The following is a 23,581-nucleotide window of genomic DNA, read 5'->3' on the forward strand; positions in this document are numbered from 1 at the left end:
GCCACAACATGATAAATTTGTGGAATGTATCATGGATTGCTTTTCAGAACAGAACATTCTGGAGTCCACCCAGTTTTCAGGTTATTTTAGATGTAATAAGGAATGGTTATTGTGAGATATTGTGGTTAAAGATCCCCTCAGGGTTTGTGACCACAGTATAGTATAATTCCAAATGCAATTTGAGAATAAACACTTATCAATCTAAAACCACTGCCTTCAGTTTAAATAAGGGCAATTATACTGGTAGGAGGGAAAAGTGGTCTTGGGCTGAGTGGATAAACAAGCCAGAGGAACAGAGGCAGCCTTTCAAATAGCTGAAGCACAATGCTCAACAACAATTTATCCCAATCAAAAAGAGAGACTTATTGAAAAAAGCACAATCGTGGTTAATATGGGGTCAAGGATAATGTTACATTTAAAACTACAGTACACAAAGAATTCATCGTTGTCCAGAGCCATCAAGCTATTACACAGAACATAGTATAGTACAGGCCCTTTGGGTCATGCCATTATGCTGTACCCATAGAAAATATTCCACATCAAGTTATAGATGTTGGGATCCAGTTCAATACACAAAAATGCTGGAGAAAAACTCATCAGGCAACACTTATAAGAGGTAAAAGACAGGCAATGTTTTGAGCCCAAATCTTTCATCATTTACCTCATGGACGTCCATCCAATCCTTGTACAATTCTATTCCCCATACAGAAGAACACAGTGCAGCCCCTTCAGCCCTCAGTTGTGCCGACCCATATATTCCTTCCCAAAAAAAATTAACCCCACCTAACCCTACAACCCTCTATTTTCCTTTCATCCATGTGTCTGAGACTCTTAATGCCCCTAATGCTTCAGCCTCCATCCCCAGCAAGGCATTCCAGGCACCCACAAATCTCTGTGTAGAAGAATGTCTCCCCTAAACTTCCCTCCCTTCACTTTGTACCCATGTCCTCTGGTGTTTGCTATTCATGCCCTGGGAAGTAAGTGTTGGCTGTCCACCCTATCTATACCTCTCATGTAGACCTCCATCAAGCCTTCTCTCATTCTTCTACACTCCAAAGGTCTCAATGCCTTCTGTTTCTTCCTCAATAACAGATCTAACCAGTCCCCCTCCACCACCGCCCTCCCCGGCCTGGCAGAGCTTCTTCTCCCTTCCATCACATCCACTTTCTACAAATCAAAGGGGCAGCCAGGGGTCCCCACTATGGCTGCCTTTTTGTTGGCTATGTGAAGCAAAATGTGCTGCATACATGACTCCTCAACTCTTCTCCATTAACAGCATTGCCTTCTAGACCCATGATAGGCTTGCCAACTTTATCCACTTTGCTGCCAAATTTCACCCTGAATTCATCTCTCTTGATCTCTCTGTCTCCATCTCAGGAGTCAAACCATCTACAGACATCTTTGATAAATCGACTAACTCCCACAGTTCCCTTGATTATACTTCCCACCCTATCTCCTGTAAGGATTCTATTCCTTTCAATTACTCCATCTCCATCACATTTGCTCCCAGAATGAGGTCTTCCCTTGCTGAACATCAGAGATGTTGTGGTTCACGTTGGTTCCGATGACATAGATCGGAGTGGGGATGAAGTCCTGAGGAGGGAATATAGGGAGTTGAGAAAGAAGCTGAAAAGCAGACCTCAAAAGGTGGTAATCTCGGGACTGCTGCTTATGTCACAAACCAGTGAGGAGAGGAAGAGGAAGTTGTGGCAGGTGAATGGGTGGATCAAAAGTTGATGTAAGGGAGCAGGGGTTCAGATCTTTGGATCATTGGGATCTCTTCTGGGGAAAGTCTGACCTGTATAAAAAAGGACAGGCTGCACCTAAACTGGAAAGAGACCAATATCCTGGAAGGCAGATTTGCTATAGCTGTTGGAGAGGGTTTGACAGGGTGGACGGGGGGGGGGGGGTTTGTGGTGGGAATCAGAATGTGAGGGCAGAAGGTCAAAAGCATGATGCAATGTGTTGTGAGTTTGTGAGGAAAGGTAGGCAAGGGTTTGAAACATAAATGTAGTCAGCCAGAGTGTTTGAAATGTGTATTTCAATGCAAGGAGTATTAGGAATAAAGGAAACAAACTTGGAGCATTGATCAGTATTTGGAATTATGATATTGTGGCCATTACAGAGACTTGGCTGGTGGAAGGACACAATTGGCTGATGCAAGTACTGGGGTTTAGGGGTTTTAAAAGGAACAGAAATGGAGGTCAGAGATGGGGGGGGGGGGGTTGAGGAGGTCGTAGCATTACTGGTCAGGGATAGTATCAAGGCTGTAGAAAAGGAAGATGCTATGGAGGGAGTGTCTACTGAGTCGATGTGGGTGGAAGTCAGAATGCTTCGTTTCAGTATTCACCAGAGAAAAGGATCTTGATCAGGGTGGTCAGAATTGAACAGGTTTGTGTGCTGGATGATGTTGAGATTAGGGAGAGGAAGTGTTGGACCTTTCTTGGGGCCAGATGCAATATACCCCAAGTTACTGTGAGAAGGGAGGGAGAAGAAGACTGGGCCATTGGCTATCATCTTCGAATCCTCCTTGGCTCCGGGGAGATGCTTGAGGATTAGAGAATGGCAAATGTGGTCTCCTTGTTAAAAAAGAAAGAGGGAGAACCCTGGGAATTACAGACCGGTGAATCTTACGTCAGTGGTGTGCAAACTGTTGGAGAGGATTCTTAACAACATGATTTATGAGCATTAGGAGAGGTAGTACACTTTGTGAAGGGAAGGTCACGCCTCACAAGACTAATTGAGCTTTGTGAGGAGGTATGAAATTGATGAAGGTAGGGCAGTAGATGTGGTGTATATGGATTTTAGTCAGGCATTTGACAAGGTCTCCCATGAGAGACTATTCAGAAAGTCATGAGGCATGGGATCCATAGAGCCTTGTCTGTGTGGATTAAAAATTGGCTTCATTGTAGAAAGCAGAGAGTGGTAGTGAAGGAAAGTATTCTGTCTGGAGATCAGTGACTAGTGGAATTCCACAGGGATCTGTTCTAGGACCCCTGCTCTTTGTTTTTTTAGAAATGACCTGGATGAAGAAGTATAGAGTGGGTAATTAAGTTTGCAAATGACAGGTACGTTGGAGGTGTGTGGATGGTGCTGAAGGTTGTTGTAGATTACAAAAGGATGAAGAGTTGGGCAGAAAAGGGGCAGATGCAGTTCAATCGGGATAAGTGTGAGGTGATGCATTTTGGAAGGTCAAAGAAGGCTGGTACAGGGTTATTGTCAGATACTTAACAATGCGGAGGAAGAGAGGAACCTTGGGGTCCAAATTCATACGTCTCTCAAGGTTGCCACGCAGGTTGATAGGATAGTTAAGAAGGCCAATGGGATGCTGAGGATTCATTAATATAGGGATTGGGCCCAAAAGTCAAGCAGTCATGTTTCAACTCTACAAATCTCTGGTGAGACCACACTTAGAATATTGTGTTCAGCTCTGATCACCTCATAATAGGAAGGATGTGGAAGCAATGGAGAAGATGCAGGATGTTAACTGGATTGGAAAATAAGTCTTATGAGGTAAGGTTAGCAGAGCTGGGACTTTTCTCATTGGAGCGAACAGGATGAGGAGGAGATTTAATGGAGGTCTACAAGATTCTTAGAGGCAGATAAGGTAGATAGCCAGCATCTTTTTCCCAGGGCAGAAGTAGCAAGAGGAAAGTCTAGGTTAGTTGTTTTTAAAAAACAGAGTTGTCTGTTTGAACTGCCTTGCCAGGGGTGGTGGTAGTGGTTGAAACATTAAGGGCATTTAAGAGATTCTTTGATAGACACATGGATTTTAAATTTAAAATGTAGACATACAGCACGATAACAGGCCATTTCAGCCCACAAGCCCATGCAGCTCAATTTACACCCAATTAACCAGCATATTTTGAATGGTGGGAGGAAACCAAAGCCCCTGGGGGAAACCCACACAGACATGGGGAGAACGTACAAACTCCTTACAGACAGCACAGGATTCGAACCCCTCTGCTGCCATCGACAGTCCTTAACCGCATTCTCTATTTCCCCCAATTCTGCCCTGGCCCCCTCCGACCCAAGAAGCAACAAGGACAGGATTCCCCTCGTCCTCACCTACCACCCCACCAGCCTCCACAGCCAACACATTATCCTCCACAATTTCTGCCACCTACAATGTGAACCCACCACCAGTGGCAAGCACATCCATACTCTCACTGTTTAAACAGTCACCATATGGGTGCCAGGCTGTATCTGATGAGGTGGTTTCAGCTTCATCATCTGTGCCCCACAATAAATCATATTCCATGCCATTAATTGCACATGAGATACCGCAGTTTTTAAATGATTTTATCACAGTCACTACTTTAACTTTGTCCCATGCCTTGAGCACGAAGTTACAGAGCACATCAAGTGACACAGCACACATTGCCTTGCCTTTTGTAAACAACATTTCTGCACTCGACATGTATTTCATTCCTCACACACATGATCTTTGAATGGCTTGTTCAAGCAGACGTAGAGAGGTTGCAACATCAACATCAAACCACCCAGTATAACCGGCATGTAAATATTATGTAGTGCTAATCTACTTTTAGTGTTCTTAGTTGAGTGGCTACGAAACATATCCCGGACCAGCAAACTCCATTCTTTGCGTAAACTGCCTGGCCACCTGTTCCACACATTGTCTATCCATAGTTTTACAGCATTTTCATCCATCCATCCTTTTTCATGAAAATGTACAAAAAATACTTGCAGGGAATTTCATTTTCGGTTTAATTTTGCATTTGAAGATTACCATGGGTCCTGTCGGCCATGCACGATAACACCATGGTAAACCTGGTCCTTTGGTGGCCTTTACTTCTGATTTGCACAGTTTTCATTCCACTGTTCTATTGCCTATCATGTCGAAATTCATGGGGGTTTCAACCATGTTTCTGATATTTGCCAATGCAAACTGGTGTTTCTGTCAGTTCTGTATAATAAACTGGTGAAAAGATCTTTTGGAATTTTCTGTGCAATTTTTGTTTTTTGGTGTAATACCAGTTTTTTCTGTTCATGAAACGATTGCACCAGCCGAATGTAGCCTCAAAATCATCACTGAGGTCTGGGTGAAACTTGGCCACTGCAGAACAAATGTTCTTATTTTATTTCAGGTGACTATGTAGCGATCTTGTCTCTGTTTACATACCCATTCTGCGACGTGATTTTTCAATTCTGGCCAACGAGTGATTCCTTTTCTCAGAGAACATTGCCTTTTTGGTATGATCCTTAAAAATCTCTTCTTTCTTCCTCCGATCTCTTACCAACTTCTCATCCACATCAAATTTTCTTGCAGCTCCACAGTTGTTGGTTTTCTTGGCCATTTCTATCATTTTCAACTTAACGCTCGCTTCATATTTTTGTCGCGTGCTGCATTGGGTTGATGGGCCCTCCATGATAGCAATCACCTCTAGCCAATGCCCAGTAGATCAATCCCCGTGATCTAATTGGGGGGGGGGGGGGGGTGTCAATATATATGCAGGTCAACAGGACACCTCAGCCTGCCAGAAAATGAGGGTTGACTTGTACACCAGATATACCATAAAACCCTTAAAATGAGGCTGAAAAAGGGGTAGACGTACACCAGTCAACTTAAACGCTAAAATATACTGTAATATTTTCGGACTGCAGTTGATCATGGGTAACTTGAAACTGCAGATAAGGGAACCAGCAAGGCATTCGATAAGGTTTTGCATGTTAGGCTGCTCTGCAAGGTTAGATCGCATGGGATCCAAGGTGAGAAAGCAGATTGGATGGAAAATTGGTAGAAAGCAGAAAGTGATGGTGGAAGATTTTGTTTTGGACTAGATGCATTTGACCAGTTCGGTGCTGGGCCCATTGCTGTTTGTCATCTATATCAATGATTTAGATGAATATGTAAATGGAATGATTAGCAAGTTTACGGATGACACTAAACTGTCTGGCATTGTAGAGAGTGAAGATGTTTGCCAAAGATTGCACCAGGATTTTGATCAGTTGGCCAGATGAGCAGAGGAATGGTTGATGGAAATGATTACAGAGAAATGAGATGTTGCATTTGGGAAGCCTAACCTGCACAGTTAAATAGTAGGGATCTGGGGAATGTCGTAGAGCAGAGGGATCTCATCACCTTGAAAGTGCCGTCACAGATAGCTAGGATGGTCAAAAAGGCTTTAAGCACATTGGCCTTCATCAGTCAGAGTACAGGGGTTGGGAGGTTGCATTACAGTTGTATGAGACATTGGTGAGGTTTCACTTGGAGGACTGTGTTCAGTTTTGATCACTGAGCTGCAGGAAAGATGTCGTCAAGCTGGAGAGGGTGCAGTGGATGTTGCTAGGATTTGGAGACTGAAAATATAGGGAGTGTTTGAGCAGGCCAGAGCTTTATTCTTTGGCACACAGGAGAATGAGGAGTGATCTCATAGAAGTATACAAAATCATGAGAGGAATAGATTGAGTGAACACAAAATATATTTTCCAGGGTAGGGGTATCAGTAATCTGAGGTCATAATATGAGAGGACCACTGAAACCCCATAGGAGGTCTAGAGTCTTTCTATTTGAATAAGATGGCTCTTCTGTTGCACAGGTACAGAAAAAAAAACTCCCTCTGTCTGGTTCAATAACCCCAAAAAGAGAAGCTATTATATTGAGTCATAGCTCCACACCCATCATAATTTCAGCCCCTTGCATGCAACGACTGCTTGAAGTCTGTGATTCATAGACATCACCAGGTGCTGAATATCTTCTCTGGTGATGCTCTGCCAGGCCTCTACTGCAGCCATCTTCAGCTCCTGGTTTTCTTCGGGGCTTGTCCCCTCAAGTTGTCTCTTCAGTGTGTGGAAGGCATGCTCAATTGGACTTAGATACGGTGAGCGACTTGGCTATTCAAGAATTTTCCAGTTTTTAGCTTTGAAAAGCTCCTTTGTTGCTTTAGCAGTATGTTTGGGATCAAAGTAGGATGAAGCGGCATCCAATGAGTTTCAAGGCATTTGCTCAAATTTGAGCAGATAAGATGTTTCTATACACCTCAGAATTCATTTTGCTACTGCCATCAGCAGTTACATCATCAATGAAGATAAGTGTGTCAGTACCTGTGGCACCCATACATGCCCAGGCCATAACACCCCCACCACCATGTTTTACAGATGAGGTATCTTCAGCAGTTCCTTTCCACCTCCACACTTTGCTCTTGCCATCATCTGATTCAGATTAATCTTCATCTCATCTGTCCCAAAGCCTTTTTCCAGAATTCTGCAGGCTCTTTAAATACTTGGCAAACTGTAATCTGGCTGTCCTGTTTCTGTGGCTAACTAGTGGTTTGCATCTGGCAGTGAAGCCTCTGTATTTCTGTCCACGAAGTCTTGTGTGGACAACAGTCATTGATACATCCATACCTGCCTCCTGAAGAGTGTTGCTGATCTGTTGGACTTTTCTTCATTATGATGAGACTTCTATCATTTGCACTGGAGTTCTTCCTTGGCCTACCAGACCCTTTGTGATTACTGAGATCACCAATATACTCTTTGATGTTCCAAATAGTTGATTTTGATAATCCTAGGGTTTGGGTGATGTCTCTTGGTGTTTTATTCTTGTTTTTCAGCCTCATTGCCACAACTCTGGTCCTTGTTGAAAAATGGCAGCTACAGACTCCAAAGCTGATCAAAAACTTAGAAGCAAGCCTAGCTCTCTTAAACCTGCACCAATGAAGCAGTACTCAAAAACACCTGTAAACCCAAGTGTCCCAGACATTATGGTGCCTTTAAATGGGGAAACTATGAATAAAAAATGATGTAATTTCTACGTAGTCAAACCAAAATGTAACAAATAACCTTGAATAAAATCTGGAATGTACACTTTATCTACATGGGAATTGTTTGATTATAAATTTAAAACTGTGGAGCGCAGGAGCAAATAAAGGAAAAAAGTATAATTTGTCCCAAACATTATGGAGATCACTGTACATTGCAAGTCTGGAGGAAGAAGTTTCTAAATTTACCAACTATATGAAAGCAATAAACAGATAGGGTTGTGCAAGGATAGTGCCATGATACATTGAGAACTTGGGTGAGTGGGCAAAAGCCTGATAAATGGAGGTTGCTGTGGAAAAGTGTAAGGTCATGCACTCCAATCAGGGAAATCAACAGGTAAATTATTATTGAGAGAGACTAAAGTGAATGAAGAATAGAGGGATCTGGGTGTTCTTGTACATAGAGCATTACAGCACAGTATAGGCCCTTCAGCCCATGATGTTGTGCTGACCTAGTAAAAGTACAATTTAATTCTTCCCTCCCTCACACCCATAACCCTCTATTTTTATTATATCTATGTGCCGAACTAATTCTTATCTACCAACTTCCAACACTACCCCGCCAATGCACTCCAGAATTTAAAAAAGAATTCCTCTGACGTCTCCCCTCGCCTTTCCTCCACTCACCTTAAACAGATGTCCTTTGGTATTTGCTATTGTTGCTTCAAGAAAAAGGTCCTGCCAGTCCACCCCATCGATAACCCCCATAATCTTGTAGACCTCTATTAGGTCACCCCTCATCCCTTGACGATCCAAAGAGAAAAGCCCTGGCTCTGTAAACCTTGCTTCATATCACATGTTCTCCTCCATCCTGGTAAATCTCCTCTGCACCCTTTCCTTTCAATTTTAAAATGTTTTAATAATATTTTACTGTTTAAACAGTACAATTATACCACGTGCTACAAGATATTTTTTAAAAGTCACAAATATTCTGATAATAAGGAAATCCAGAGAATAATCATAACAATGAAGTAAAATTTAACAACAAAAAAAAAACCCCAAAAGAAATAAAAGAGAGTAAAACAATTTCAAAACCCCTTCCTCTCAGCAAGGTTGAAAGTTGACATGTATGAACCCAGTCACACCAACTTGAAGAGGGACAACACAGGGCCAAAATTCCAGAATAATGCAAATTCTTGAGATGATGATAATATTCCATAAATGGGCCCCATGTCTTTTGGAAATTAATATTTGAATCTTTTTTTAATATTTTTTATTTTTCACACTATAAACCATATTGACCAAGATACATACAGACATTTTTCTTCTTAAATATATACAGTGTCGTTTTCTCCCCCTTTTCCCCCTCCCTTCCCTCCCTCCCTCACTCCCTTTCCGATTTATTTAAAGTTCAATCTATAAGATACATTAAACCCGTTGTCACTTAATAAAAATAAACAAGAAATTTTACTGAGTCAGTTCTTTTCATTATCTTCTCCTTCTGTCATTTTAGGTGGTGCAAGTCCACGGTAGGATTTCTCTATTGTGTTTCATGTATGGCTCCCATATTTGTTCGAATATTGTAATGTTATTTCTTAAATTATATGTTATTTTTTCTAATGGAATACATTTATTCATTTCTATATACCATTGTTGTATTCTCAAGTTGTCTTCTAATTTCCAGGTTGACATAATACATTTTTTTGCTACAGCTAGGGCTATCATAACAAATCTTTTTTGTGCTCCATCCAAATTGTTTGTTTCTTATATTATTTAGGAGGAAGATCTCTGGGTTTTTTGGTATATTGCTTTTTGTGATTTTATTTAATATCTGGCTTAGATCTTCACAAAATTTTTTCACTTTCTCACATGTCCAAATTGCATGAATTGTTGTTCCCGTTTACTCTTTACAGCGAAAACATCTGTCTGATACTGTTGGGTCCCATTTATTTAACTTTTTAAAAAATTTTTTTATTTTTCACACCATAAACCACATTGACCATGATACGTAAATTTTCCTTTTCAAATATATACAGTGTCATTTTCTCCCCCCCACCCCTCCTCCCATCCCACCCTCCCTACCTCCCCCCCATCCATTTAAAGTACAAAATCTAAGATACATTAAACCAGTCAAACAATGTTGTCATTCAATAAAAATAAACAAGAAATTCCACTGAGTCAATTCTTTTCATTTCCTTCTCCTTTTGTTAATTTAGGTAGTGAATGTCCCCGGTAGGTTTTCTCTGTTGTGTTTCATGCAAGGCTGCCATATTTGTCCAAATATTTCAATATTATTTCTTAAACTATATGTTATTTTTTCTAATGGAATACATTTATTCATTTCTATATACCATTGTTGTATTTTCAAATTATCTTCCAATTTCCAGGTTGACATAATACATTTTTTTGCTACAGCTAGAGCTATCTTAACAAATCTTTTTTGTGCATCATCCAAATCAATTCCAAATTCTTTGTTTTTTATGTTACTTAGGAGGAAGATCTCTGGATTTTTTGGTATATTGTTTTCTGTAACTTTATTTAATATTTGGTTTAGATCTTCCCAAAATATTTCTACTTTCTCACATGTCCAGATTGCATGAATTGTTGTTCCCATTTCTTTTTTACATCGAAAACATCTGTCAGATACTGTTGGGTCCCATTTATTTAACTTTTGAGGTGTAATGTATAGCCTGTGTATTCAGTTTTATTGTATCATACATAACCTCGTATTTATTGTATTTCTCATCGTTCCAGAACATAACTTCTCCCATGTTTCCTTTATTATCTTTATATTTAAATCTTGTTCCCATTTTTGTTTAGTTTTACCATTTGTTTCCTTGTTCTCCTTTTCTTGCAGTTTAATATACATATTTGTTATAAATCTTTTGATTATCATTGTATCTGTAATCACATATTCAAAGTTACTTTCCTCTGGTAACCTCAGACTGTTTCCCAATTTGTCCTTCAAGTAGGATCTCAGTTGGTAATATGCCAGCACTGTATCTTGAGTTATATTGTATTTATCTTTCATTTGATCAAAGGATAAGAATCTATTTCCTGAAAAACAATTTTCTATTCTTTTGATCCCTTTTTTCTCCCATTCTCTAAAGGAAAGGTTATCTATTGTAAAAGGGAGTAACTTATTTTGCGTCAATATTAGTTTTGGTAATTGGAAATTTGTTTTATTCCTTTCTACATGAATCTTTTTCCAAATATTGAGTAGATGATGTAATACTGGAGAACTCCTACGTTGTACCAATTTTTCATCCCATTTATATAATATGTGTTCAGGTATCTTTTCCCCTATTTTATCTAGTTCTAATCTAGTCCAATCTGGCTTTTCCCTTGTTTGATAAAAATCTGATAGGTATCTTAATTGTGCGGCTCTATAATAATTTTTAAAGTTTGGCAGTTGTAAGCCTCCTTGTTTATACCATTCTGTTAATTTATCTAGTGCTATCCTCGGTTTCCCCCCTTTCCATAAAAATTTCCTTATTATTTTCTTTAACTCCTTGAAGAATTTCTCTGACAAGTGTATTGGCAATGCCTGAAATAGGTATAATATCCTTGGGAAAATCTTCATTTTAATACAGTTTATCCTTCCTATTAGTGTTAGTGGTAAATCTTTCCAATGCTCTATATCGTCCTGTAATTTTTTCATTAGTGGATAATAATTGAGTTTATATAGTTGGCCGAGATTTTTATTTATTTGTATACCTAGGTATCTTATTGCTTGCATTTGCCATCTGAATGGTGATTCCTTCTTAAATTTTGAGAAATCTGCATTATTCATTGGCATTGCTTCACTTTTATTTACGTTAATCTTGTAACCCGACACTTCTCCATATTCCTTCAATTTCTTATATAATTCTTTTATTGATAGTTCTGGTTCTGTTAAGTATACTATAACATCATCCGCAAATAAACTGATTTTATATTCCTTGTCTTTTATTTTTATCCCTTTATATTATTTTCTGTTCTTATCAATTCTGCTAGCGGTTCTATAGCTAACGCGAACAATAAGGGTGATAGTGGGCATCCCTGCCGTGTTGACCTGCTTAAGTTAAATTGCATTGATATATATCCATTTACTGTCACTTTCGCCAATGGCCCCTTATATAATGCTTTAATCCAATTAATATACTTCTCTGGTAAACTGAATTTTTGCAATACTTGGAATAAATAATTCCATTCTACTCTGTCAAAGGCCTTCTCTGCGTCTAAAGCAACTGCTACTGTTGGCGCTTTACTCCCTTCTACTGCATGAATTAAGTTAATAAATTTACAAATATTGTCTGTTGTGCGTCTTTTTTTAATAAATCCAGTTTGGTCTAGATTTACCATTTTCGGTACATACTCTGCTAATCTGTTTGCTAATAGTTTAGCTATTATAATTATAATCTGTGTTAAGTAATGATATTGGTCTATATGATGCTGGTGCGAGTGGATCTTTCCCTTGCTTTAGTATTACTGTAATTATTGCTGTTTTACATGAATCTGGTAAGCTTTGTGTTTTATCAATCTGGTTGATTACTTCCAGGAGGGGAGGAATTAATAAATCTTTAAATGTTTTATAGAATTCTATTGGGAATCCATCCTCTTCTGGTGTTTTATTATTTGGTAATTTTTTTATTATCTCTTGTATTTCTACTATTTCAAATGGTTCTATTAATTTATTTTGTTCCTCTATTTGTAATTTTGGTAGTTCAATTTTAGTTAAAAATTCATCTATTTTCCCTTCGTTTTCAGTTTGGTATAATTGTTCATAGAATTCTCTAAAGTTTTCCTTGATCTCCGTTGGATTGTATGTGATTTGTTGGTTTTTTTTTCTTGATGCCAATACCATTTTCTTAGCTTGTTCTGTCTTAAGCTGCCATGCTAGAATTTTGTGCGTTTTTTCCCCTAATTCATAATATTTCTGTTTTGTCTTCATTATGTTCTTCTCCACCTTATATGTTTGTAGTGTTTCATATTTTATTTTTTTATCTGCCAATTCTCTTCTTTTAGTTGTGTCTTCCTTCATTGCGAATTCTTTTTCTATATTTACTATTTCCCTTTCCAACTGCTCTGTTTCCTGATTATAGTCCTTCTTCATCTTGGTTACATAACTTATTATTTGCCCTCTAATGAACGCTTTCATTGCATCCCATAGTATAAACTTATCTTTCACTGATTCCGTATTTATTTCAAAATACATTTTAATTTGTCTTTCAATTAATTCTCTAAAATCCTGCCTTTTAAGTAGCATGGACTTTAATCTCCATCTATACATTCTTGGAGGGATGTCCTCTAACTCTATTTTCAATATCAAGGGTGAAAGGTCCAGTAATATTCTAGCTTTATATTCTGTTTTTCTTACTCTATCTTGCATACGAGCTGATAACAAAAATAGGTCTATTCTTGAGTATGTTTTATGTCTACCCGAGTAATATGAATATTCCTTTTCATTTGGGTGTTGTTTCCTCCATATATCTGTTAATTTTTTTCCCAGTTTTGTCCATATTTGAATCCAAATTCAGGTTGAAATCCCCTCCTATTAATATGTTCCCTTGCGTATCTGCTATCTTCAAAAAAATATCTTGCATAAACTTTTGATCTTCTTCGTTAGGTGAATATACATTGAGTAGATTCCAAAACTCCGAATATATCTGACATTTTATCATTACATATCTCCCTGTTGGATCTATTATTTCCTCTTCTATTTTAATTGGCACATTTTTACTAATTAATATAGCTACTCCTCTTGCTTTTGAATTATACGACGCTGCTGTTACATGTCCTACCCAATCTCTCTTTAATTTCTTGTGCTCCAATTCAGTTAAATGTGTTTCTTGCACAAATGCTATTTCAATTTTTTCTTTTTTCAGTAAATTTAGCAGTTTCTTCCTTTTGATTTGGTTATGTATTCCGTTAATATTTAAAGTCATATAGTTCAGCGTAGCCATTTCATACTTTGTTTATCTTCACTTTCCGTTTCTCCATCATCACCTTTCCTTCTTATCCATTTCTGCTTTCTTGTTTTGAACACTTTATAAGACAACATTTCTAAAACATCAAACATTTTCCTTATTCTCCTATTTAAAACTTCTTTAACTCCATTCTCCCCTCCCCCTCCTGAGTTGCCCTTTATCCCTTGTCGGGCAACCACATCTCCCCTCTCCATTTGGATTTGCGAATTCACTCGCAAACATCAACTGATTTTGCAGTGACCGTAACTCCTCCCCACCCATCCCCCCCCCAGAAAAGATTTCAATTTTCATATGTAACAAAGGTCACTCTTTTAATTCCCTCCTTATTCCCTCTATTCCATTTCCCTCCCTTATTAATTCTTGTCTATACTCTATATATTTTCCTCTAAATACGGATACATTCATGTATGCACACTATATATATATACACACATATACCCCTTTACACACATACATATAGTTCGTGGTTATTTTTACTCTTATTACATGTCTTCATCTCTCTGTCTGTCTTGTAGTTGTTCTGCAAATTTTCGTGCTTCCTCCGGATCCGAGAATAGTCTGTTTTGTTGCCCTGGAATAACTATTTTAAGTACCGCTGGGTACTTTAACATAAATTTATATCCTTTTTTCCATAAGATCGTTTTAGCTGTATTGAACTCCTTCCTCTTCTTCAGAAGTTCAAAACTTATGTCTGGATAGAAAAATGTTTTTTGACCTTTATATTCCAGTGGCTTTTTGTCTTCTCTTACTTCCTTCATTGCTTTCTCCAATATATTTTCTCTTGTTGTATATCTTAAGAATTTTACTAAAATGGATCTTGGTTTTTGCTGCGGTTGTGGTTTCGGGGCTAAAGTTCTATGTGCCCTCTCTATTTCCATTTCTTCCTGTAATTATGGTCTTCCTAGGACCCTGGGGATCCAATCTTTTATAAATTCTCTCATATTCTTGCCTTCTTCATCTTCCTTAAGGCCCACTATCTTTATATTATTTCTTCTATTATAGTTTTCCATTATATCTATCTTCTGAGCTAACAGCTCATGTGCCTCTTTAACTTTTTTATTAGATTCTTCTAATTTCTCTTTTAAGTCCTCTACTTCCATTTCTACAATTATTTCTCGTTCTTCCATATTTTCCACTCTTTTTCCTATCTCTGACATGACCATCTCTAATCTATTCATTTTTTCTTCTGCATTTTTAATTCTTCTTTTTATCTCATTAAATTCTTGTAATTGCCATTCTTTCACTGATTCCATATATTCTTTAAAAAAAGATATATCCATTGTCTTGCCTTTCTCTTCTTCTTCCATTTCTTTCTGTTCTTCTTGTTCTTCTTCCTCTGGGTTGACCATCTGTTGTTTCCTTGTTTTCTTTTTACCCTCTTCTTTCTTGTTGTCGTTATTGTCTGTGTTCTGCACCTGCTGCTGTGCTGCAGGTGTCTCTCTCAGCTGTGGAGATCGAATCCACAGCTGTTCCCCCCTCCCGTCAGTGTGTTTTTTTTCATGCGCATGCGCGGTTGCGCACTTTTACTCGGCTCTGTGAGCCATTTTTGTAGTCCCGAGCCCGGGACTTCCACTGACCTGAGGGTGCGGGCTTCTCTCTCCGTGGCGGGTCTCTTCGGACAGGTAAGGCCTTCACCTTCTTCTTCCGACATTCTTTCTTCCTCTTTTCTTCCCATTGTTTTCGACTTTTCTCTCTTCGCTGCCATTTTCTTCTCACATTTATTTTTACTTTATTATAAATTTTAATCTTGTACCTCTGTACTTTGTGTGTTTTTTTTTAACTTTTCGGGAGAGGGCTGGAATTCCCTGACCGGCCACTACTCCATCACGTGCATTTATTTAACTTTTGAGGTGTGATGTATAGCCTGTGTATTCAGTTATATTGTATCATACGTAACCTCGTGTTTATTGTATTTCTCATAGTTCTGGAGCATAGCTTCTCCCATGTTTCATTCTTTATGTTTAGATCTTGTTCCCATTTTTGTTTAGGTTTACCATTTGTTTCCTCGTTCTCCTTTTCTTGCAGTTTGATGTACATGTTTGTTGCAAATTTTTTGATTATCAATGTGTCTGTAATCACATATACAAAATTGCTTCCTTCTGGTAACCTCAGACTGTTTCCCAATTTGTCCTTCAAGTAGGTTTTCAGTTGATAGTATGCAAATGTTGTATCGTGAGTTATATTATATTTATCCTTCATTTGTTCAAAGGATAATAATTTATTTCCCGAAAAACAATTTTCTATTCTTTTGATCCTTTTTCTCTCCCATTTTCTAAAGGAAAGGTTATCTATTGTAAAAGGGATTAGCTGATTTTGCGTCAATATTAGTTTTGGTAGTTGGTAATTTGTTTTATTCCTTTCTACATGAATCTTCTTCCAAATGTTGAGGAGATGATGCAATACCGGTGAATTCCTACGTTGCACCAATTTTTTATCCCATTTATATAGTATATGTTTGGGTATCTTCTCCCCTAATTAATCTAGTTCTAATCTGGTCCAATCTGGTTTTTCCCTTGTTTGATAAAAATCTGATAGGTATCTGTCACATTTGTGGCCCGAAATGTGAAGTTAATAAAACATTAAACACAAGTTTATCAGGTAAACTTCTTAGTGTCTTTTTATTCTCCCGTTTCCTTTGTTCTCCTGCTTGTGTTCTTATCTCTCTCTCTCATACCACGTGACTTCCGGTACATCTCATACATATTCATTATCATGACATCCCTCCTTTAATCAGAAATAAACTTTACCTTCACTTACCAATATCCCTCGGAAACATACAAACATCGTAACTAATGGTAATACTATAACTCAACTACATAAAATTTACTTCCTACAGCACTCATACATGCACTTTATGATATAAGATTAAATACTGTCCCAAAGTTCTTATCCAAACTATGGCACAAAGTCTTCGTATCGTTTGGGCGGTTTCCGGTTTCGTTTCGGCCTGCCTGCGATATTGTCGTCGCTTCTCGGTTGTTCACTCTCGGTGTCGGAAATACTGCTCGCCACAGCTTCAGGTGTTTCTGGCGCTCTAGTCACTTCATCAGGAGTGCTGGTAACTGCCTCTGGAACATCATCAGGTCTCTCAGTTTCAGCATCTCGTATTGGCCTTTCAACCTCTTCGCTCGATATATCTCTGGACTGGTACCTTTTTACACCTGATACATTTCTTTTATACAGGACTCCAGTCGGAGACTTGACTGTCACCATACTGCCACTTCTGGATACGACAGTATAGGGTTGATGGTAATAATGTGTGTCTAGCTTACCACCAGTTTCATGCCTCACTAGAACATTATCTCCTGGCATGATGTCTGAGTACTTGGCTCCACGTTTCGAATCTGTGTACAGCTTTGCTGCACCTTTCTTTTCAGCATCGTGGTCCCTCATCTCCTGGTCGTCTCGGATTTCCTTTATTTCTGGCATTTTTGTGCGGATTTTTCTCCCAAAAAATGCTTCTGCAGGACTTTTTCCAGTGGTTGCATGAGGCGTTGCTCGATAGACAGCCACATAAGATAGCAATGCTTCTCGCCAATTTTGTCCTTCTGCGTGTGCAATCCTCCTGTAGTCTAGATAGTACACGCCTCAACCGTTTGTCATGTTCTTCCTTCGTTGGTGCATGGACTATGATGTCGTCAGAAATGTTGGCAACTCCAGGAATGCCTTGAATCACTCGATGGATTTCATACTGGTAGATCTCCGAAGCTGCATTAATTCCAAATGATAGTCTCTTGTAACGATACAATCCACAGTGAGTCACAAATGTAGTTACATCTCGGGAACCTGGATCCAGCTCTAATTGATGATAGCCCCATTTCAGATCAATTTTTGAGAATACCTTGCTGGTCGTTAGTTCTTGAAGTATTTCCTCCACTGTTGGTATAGGATGTCGTTCTCTAATTATAGCTTCATTGGCCATTCTCATGTCAACACATAGTCTTATGTCACCCTTTGGTTTGGGCACAATCACTACTGGGCTGACCCATTGTGTCGAATGTTCCACAGGTTCAATAATGTCTTGTTCGATCAATTCTTTAATTTTGACTTCGACTTTCCCACGAAGTTCAAACGGAGTTCGGCGCATTGGTTGTGCCTTGGGTTTGACCGTTTCATCTACCACTAGCTTCAATTGTCGACCTTTCAGCTTTCCTACTCCTTGGAAGACTGCGGGGAATTCATGCTTCATATCCTCATATGACTGAATTGAATTGACACAAGCTCCAATATGAAGTATTGCCAGGTCTTGCGCTGTGCTTCTACTCAGCAATGGTTCTCCCCTCTCTTCTATGACCATAAACTCTGCTTCGGTGTACTTATCTCCAGCTTCAACAGTTGCAGTAAAACATCCAATGGTCTGCAATGGCTTGGTTGCTGTGTATGGATACAGTTTCTTGGAACACTTCTTTGAGGTACAGATGATCTTTTTCCTTTTCAACTTCTCCCATAAATGTCGATCAATCACATTACTGTCACTGCCTGAGTCTACAATGACCTGCACTGTCACTCCACCAATGATCACTGAGACTTTCTCATGATGTACTTCATTCAACGTAAATTGGTAACAACTCTGTTCCTCCTGGGTATCATCATCGTCACCGTCTATCTAGCGAATGGTATCTTTCTTTCCAGGATACTTTCTTTTCCCCCAGGCTTTGCCTTTGGAAGTTGTATTCTTCCTCTTCTGGTCTGCATTGGACTTGCTTTTGCACTTCTTTGCAAAGTGGTCCTTACCTCCACACTTTCTGCAAACTTTGCCTTTGGCCGGGCAATATGGGTCTTTTCCAAAGTGACCTCGGTTTCCACATCGATAACACTCCACGTCCTGTGTCGGCGTATATCTTGGCTGATTATGGCGATGTGAGAGCCTCTTAATTTGCTGGCTTGAGTTGTCTTTCAGGGTCATGGTATGAAATTGCCCTTCAACAGCCTCTAATGCAGCAGCAATGGTTAAAGCATCAGTGAGTTCCAACTCACTCCCTCTTTCCAGTAGACGTCTTCTGAGTTTATCTGATCTGCAGTGCTGTACGACTTGATCCAATAATTGGTTGTCCAAATCAGCTGGCATGTAATTGCATCCAACAGCTAGCTGGCGTAGTCTCGTCACGTACTGAGCAATTGTCTGGCCATCTTCTTGTCTCGTTCTCCGAAACAAATGGCGTTGAAATGTAGCATTCGGTGTCACTACATAGTGTGCATTTAATGCATCTACCACTTTCCGGAACTCATTCTTTCTTCCAGTATTCAAAAGTGTCTTAAATGTTTCCCGAACTGAGGGTCCTGCAGTGAAAAGAAGTAACGCCCTTCTCTGCGCTTTTTGTTCAACTGTACCGGTATCTAGAAATAGGCCACGACTGTCGGCATAGGATTCAAATTCTTCCAGCCATGCCTTCCACTTCACACTCACAGTGCTTGCATCACCCGTTGGGTCAAAATGAGCAATTCCACTATGTGTTAGATAGTCACTGTCTGCACCAGCCATGAGGAAATATTCCAGCCCCAAAAGTACTGAGTCACAGAGAAAATTCTTATCACCTTGAAGTTGTCTGTAATCCTCTGTAATCTTGTTTAGTCTTTAATTTTCTTCAAGCTTCTTTCATCCTCGTCACCAATGTCACATTTGTGGCCCGAAATGTGATAAAACATTAAACACAAGTTTATCAGGTAAACTTCTTAGTGTCTTTTTATTCTCCTGTTTCCTTTGTTCTCCTGCTTGTGTTCTTATCTCTCTCTCATACCACGTGACTTCCGGTACATCTCATACATATTCAGTATCATAACAGTATCTTAATTGTGTGGCTCTATAATAATTTTTAAAGTTTGGCAGTTGTAAGCCTCCTTGTTTGTACCATTCTGTTAATTTATCTAGTGCTATCCTTGGTTTCCCCCCTTTCCATAAAAATTTCCTTATTATTTTCTTTAACTCCTTGAAGAATTTCTCTGTTCGGCGTATTGGTAATGACTGAAATAGGTATTGTATCCTTGGGAAAATTTTCATTTTAATACAGTTTATCCTTCCTATCAGTGTTAGTGGTAAGTCTTTCCAATGCTCTAAGTCGTCTTGTAATTTTTTTCATTAATGGATGGTAATTGAGTGTATATAGATGGCCTAGGTTTTTATTTAGTTGTATACCTAGGTATCGCATTGCTTGCGTTTGCCATCTAAATGGCGATTCTTTCTTAAACTTTGAGAAATCCGCATTATTCATTGGCATTGCTTCACTTTTATTTGCGTTGATCTTGTATCCCGACACTTCTCCATATTCCTTCAATTTCCTATGTAATTCTTTTATTGATATTTCTGGTTCTGTTAAGTATATTATAACGTCATCTGCAAATAAACTGATTTTATATTCCTTGTCTTTTATTTTTATCCCTTTTATTTTATTTTCTGTTCTTATCAGTTCTGCTAGTGGTTCTATGGCTAACGCGAACAGTGAGGGAGATAGTGGACATCCCTGCCTCATTGATCTGCTTAAGTTAAATTGTTTTGATATATATCCATTTACTGTCACTTTTGCCACTGGCCTCTTATATAATGCTTTAATCCAATTAATATATTTCTCTGGTAAGCTGAATTTTTGTAGTACTTTGAATAAATAATTCCATTCTACTCTGTCAAAGGCCTTCTTTGCGTCTAAAGCAACCGCTACTGTTGGAGTTTTATTTCCTTCTACTGCATGAATTAAGTTAATAAATTTACAGATATTGTCTGTTGTTCGTCTTTTTTTAATAAATCCAGTTTGGTCTAGATTTACTATTTTTGGTACATAGTCGGCTAATCTGTTTGCTAATAGTTTAGCTATTATCTTATAATCTGTGTTCAGTAAGGATATTGGTTTATATGATGCTGGTGCAAGTGGATCTTTCCCTGTCTTTGGTATTACTGTAAGTATTGCTGTTTTGCATGAATCTGGTAAGCTTTGTGTTTTATCAATCTGGTTGATTACTTCCAGAAGGGGAGGAATTAATAAGTCTTTAAATGTTTTATAGAATTCTATTGGGAATCCATCCTCTCCTGGTGTTTTATTGTTCGGTAGTTTTTTTATTATCTCCTGTAATTCTTCTATTTCAAATATTTGAATCCTTGATAGCAGATCTAATGTTTTCTAGAGTTAAACAAGCCATAATATCCCTTTGCCATTGTGCATGTGTAGGTGGAATTTCTGTATCCTTTCCAAAGCATCCACATCCATCCTGAACCAGAACACGAAATACAAGAAGCCATGAAGCAGGTAGATGGTATGGGGAATGAGGTGTTGCACTAAGGGCTTTGCTACGCATGCCACCCTGGTGGGAGAGTCTTGAACAAGGGACCCAACTAAAAGACAAGGGCGCCAGTCACTTAAAGGTGAGGTAGGTTGGGGTGTGCAGGCCTGCTTGAGGTCCCTACCTTTGGACAGCTTGTCGTGTTTCTGCAGGAAGCCAAACCACTCCTTGCAGCCAGTCAGTTCATCATTCTTGTCACTTGGGATGTCCTCCTTGCAGGCTAGCTTCAGCTGAGCCAGGTCCTCTGCTGTGATGTTGGACGACAGGTCCTCCAGCAGTGTGGCAAACTGTCCCAGGACAGTGTCAGTCATCGTCTCTGGTGGGAGGAGGAGTGGTGGGAAAGGAGGAGAGTAAGAGAGTTAGAAAAGGTCACCCGGGAAGTAGAGGGGGAGAAGAAGTGAGGGGGAAGTTAGACCATGGAACAAGAGGGTGTGAGACCAGGGAGGAAGGATTAGCCCAGGGAGGGGTAGAAGGAGGGGAGAATTAGACCAAGGAGGGTGAAATGGGAATTATACCAGGGAGAGGGAAGGGGGAATTAGACCAGGGAGACAGTGCGGGGCAATTAGACAGGGAAGGAGACAATTAGATGGGAAGAGGGAGAAGGGGGATGTAGAGAGATGGAAGGGGGATTAGATCCCAGAGAAATGGGGTTATAGCATGGAGGGGTTAGACTGGGGAGAGGTCAGATGAGGGGTGGAACGTTACAGCGGGGAGGAGTGTTCGAGCAGGGAGTGGGACGAGGAGATTGTCATTGGTTGAGTGATGGGTATAAATAGACAAAGGTTGTGGGAACAGAGGGAGGCAGGGAAAGGGAAGAGAAAAGATCGATGGGTGCGAAGGCCATGGCTGAGTGGACATCAGGCAGAGGCAGGAACAATAGATGGAGAGAAATGGGGTACAATCCCCTCCACCTACCCCCTCCTTGTCCATCTCCTCCATACCTACTGCTCCTCTCCTTAGTCAGGCCTGTCCCACTCACTCCATGAACATTTCCGCTCCCTCCTGTCCCCAGCTCTCTTTCCCCATCAGCCCCTTGATGATATGATTCCATCACTCACCTCCCCCTCCCCCTACCATGCCAACAGTACCAACTATTCTACATCCAGCCTGCTGTTGCCCTGACAACCAGGTTTGCCTGCAGTGCTTGGGGACTGGTTGCCTGGGCAACTATTCAGAGTCAGCCAATCCACTGTGTTCCCCAGGCCAAATTTCAGGGAAAGAAAAGAGGGAGGTTTGGATCCTGGAGATGGTAAAGCCAGGATGTCCATCCCAGTCCTGGGAGTGGGAGAGGGTGGAGAATGAGATCTGCAGCTCAGTCCCAGTCACAGTGGTGGTGATGGGTGAAAGACCTGGGGCCATTGCCCTTTGGGGTGGTAGAACATAAGAAATAGGCCATCCAGCCCATCGAACCTGCTCCGCCATTTAATGAGGTCATTGCTGATCTGATGATAGCCTCATCTCCACCTACCTGCCTTTTCCCCATATCCCTTAACTTCCCTACTCTGTAAAAAGCTATCCAACATTGTCTTAAATATATTTACTGAGGAAACAGAGAGGCCAGTTCCAGACACAAAGGGCGAGAAGAGAGGCTTGTTGTACAAGGCAGAGGAGACAGTTGTATGGGCACAGACCCGGAGGTGGGGGGAGAGACTGGAGGCGAGGGGCGGGGGAATGAGCAAGAGGCCTGAGACCATCCCAGAGAGGAGAGGAGAGATTTGACTGGGGTCGAGACCCAGAGATGGGGCGGGGGGGGAGGATTGGTGGGGAGAATTGGTGGGGGCTGGGGGGAGGGGAAAGGGGAGTGAGGCATAAAGGACCAGTCTCAGTAGGAGTCGGATGGTCAGTGGGAGAGCCTGAGACCTTGTCTGAGATCGTTACTGAAAGTCATCCATGGCTCATGAAGCACAATGATTCCCTCTCCGCCACAGTGACCGAGCTGGGAAGGGTTAACCGGACTGGTCCTCATTGCAACCTGCAGCAGGCTCTCAGAGCTGGTTGACATTCCGGGAGCATCACCAATGAGCAGCACGTGACCCCTGTCCCACAGAGAAACACCGCTTCTATTCAACTGCACTTCAATGGAGCGTCTCACAAACAAAGTATGACAGACACCAGCCGCTGAGCAGTTCCAGCCTGTGCCCCACTCCCAAGAATGTTACTCTGTACATTCATCCTGCATCTCCCCCACCCCCCACCAAACCCTTGGGTTAGTTCCCAGCCTGCAACTCATCCCCATTGATCCACTATTCTATATATAAGCCCCTCTATGAGATTCCGGCCTTTTACACACTTGCAGGGATCTGCAATTCTATATATAACCCCTTTCCCCCCCAAAACCCCTGGACTAGATCTCAGCCTGTGACTCTTTCTTCCAGTCATAGAACCCTACAGCACAGAAACAGACCCTTCAGCCCTTCTAGTCTGCTCTAATCTATTATGCTGCTTAGTCCCACTGACCTGCACCAGGATAGTATCCCTCTGTACCTTTCTCATCTACTTAACTGTCCAAATTTTTCTTAAATATCAAAATTGACCATTCACCACTTTGGCTGGCAATTTGGTCCACACTCCCACCACTCTCTGTGTGAAAAGGTTCCCCCCCCCCCCCCCCCGAATGTTCCC

The 23,581-nt window shown here is 40.3% G+C and overlaps 1 protein-coding gene across 2 annotated transcripts in view; it reads right to left on the bottom strand.

The window, feature by feature from the left end:
• The window catches only part of LOC138764927 (astrocytic phosphoprotein PEA-15), a 34,986-nt gene that overhangs the window by 7,144 nt on the left and 4,261 nt on the right, over nucleotides 1-23,581 (bottom strand). The window contains exons 1-2 of one of the 2 annotated variants that reach the window (XM_069941379.1): nucleotides 21,875-22,025; nucleotides 21,084-21,275 (exon numbers count right to left, since the gene is read on the bottom strand). In XM_069941379.1, coding sequence (XP_069797480.1) covers nucleotides 21,084-21,275; nucleotides 21,875-22,010 — 328 coding nt within the window. In that variant the 5' untranslated portion in view covers nucleotides 22,011-22,025. Of the gene's footprint in view, nucleotides 1-21,083; nucleotides 21,276-21,874; nucleotides 22,026-23,581 lie in introns of those variants that run through there. The other variant, XM_069941380.1, reaches the window with a different exon arrangement.

The sequence above is a fragment of the Narcine bancroftii genome, chromosome 5, assembly GCF_036971445.1.
Source record: "Narcine bancroftii isolate sNarBan1 chromosome 5, sNarBan1.hap1, whole genome shotgun sequence".
In the NCBI taxonomy this organism is placed as follows: domain Eukaryota; kingdom Metazoa; phylum Chordata; class Chondrichthyes; order Torpediniformes; family Narcinidae; genus Narcine; species Narcine bancroftii.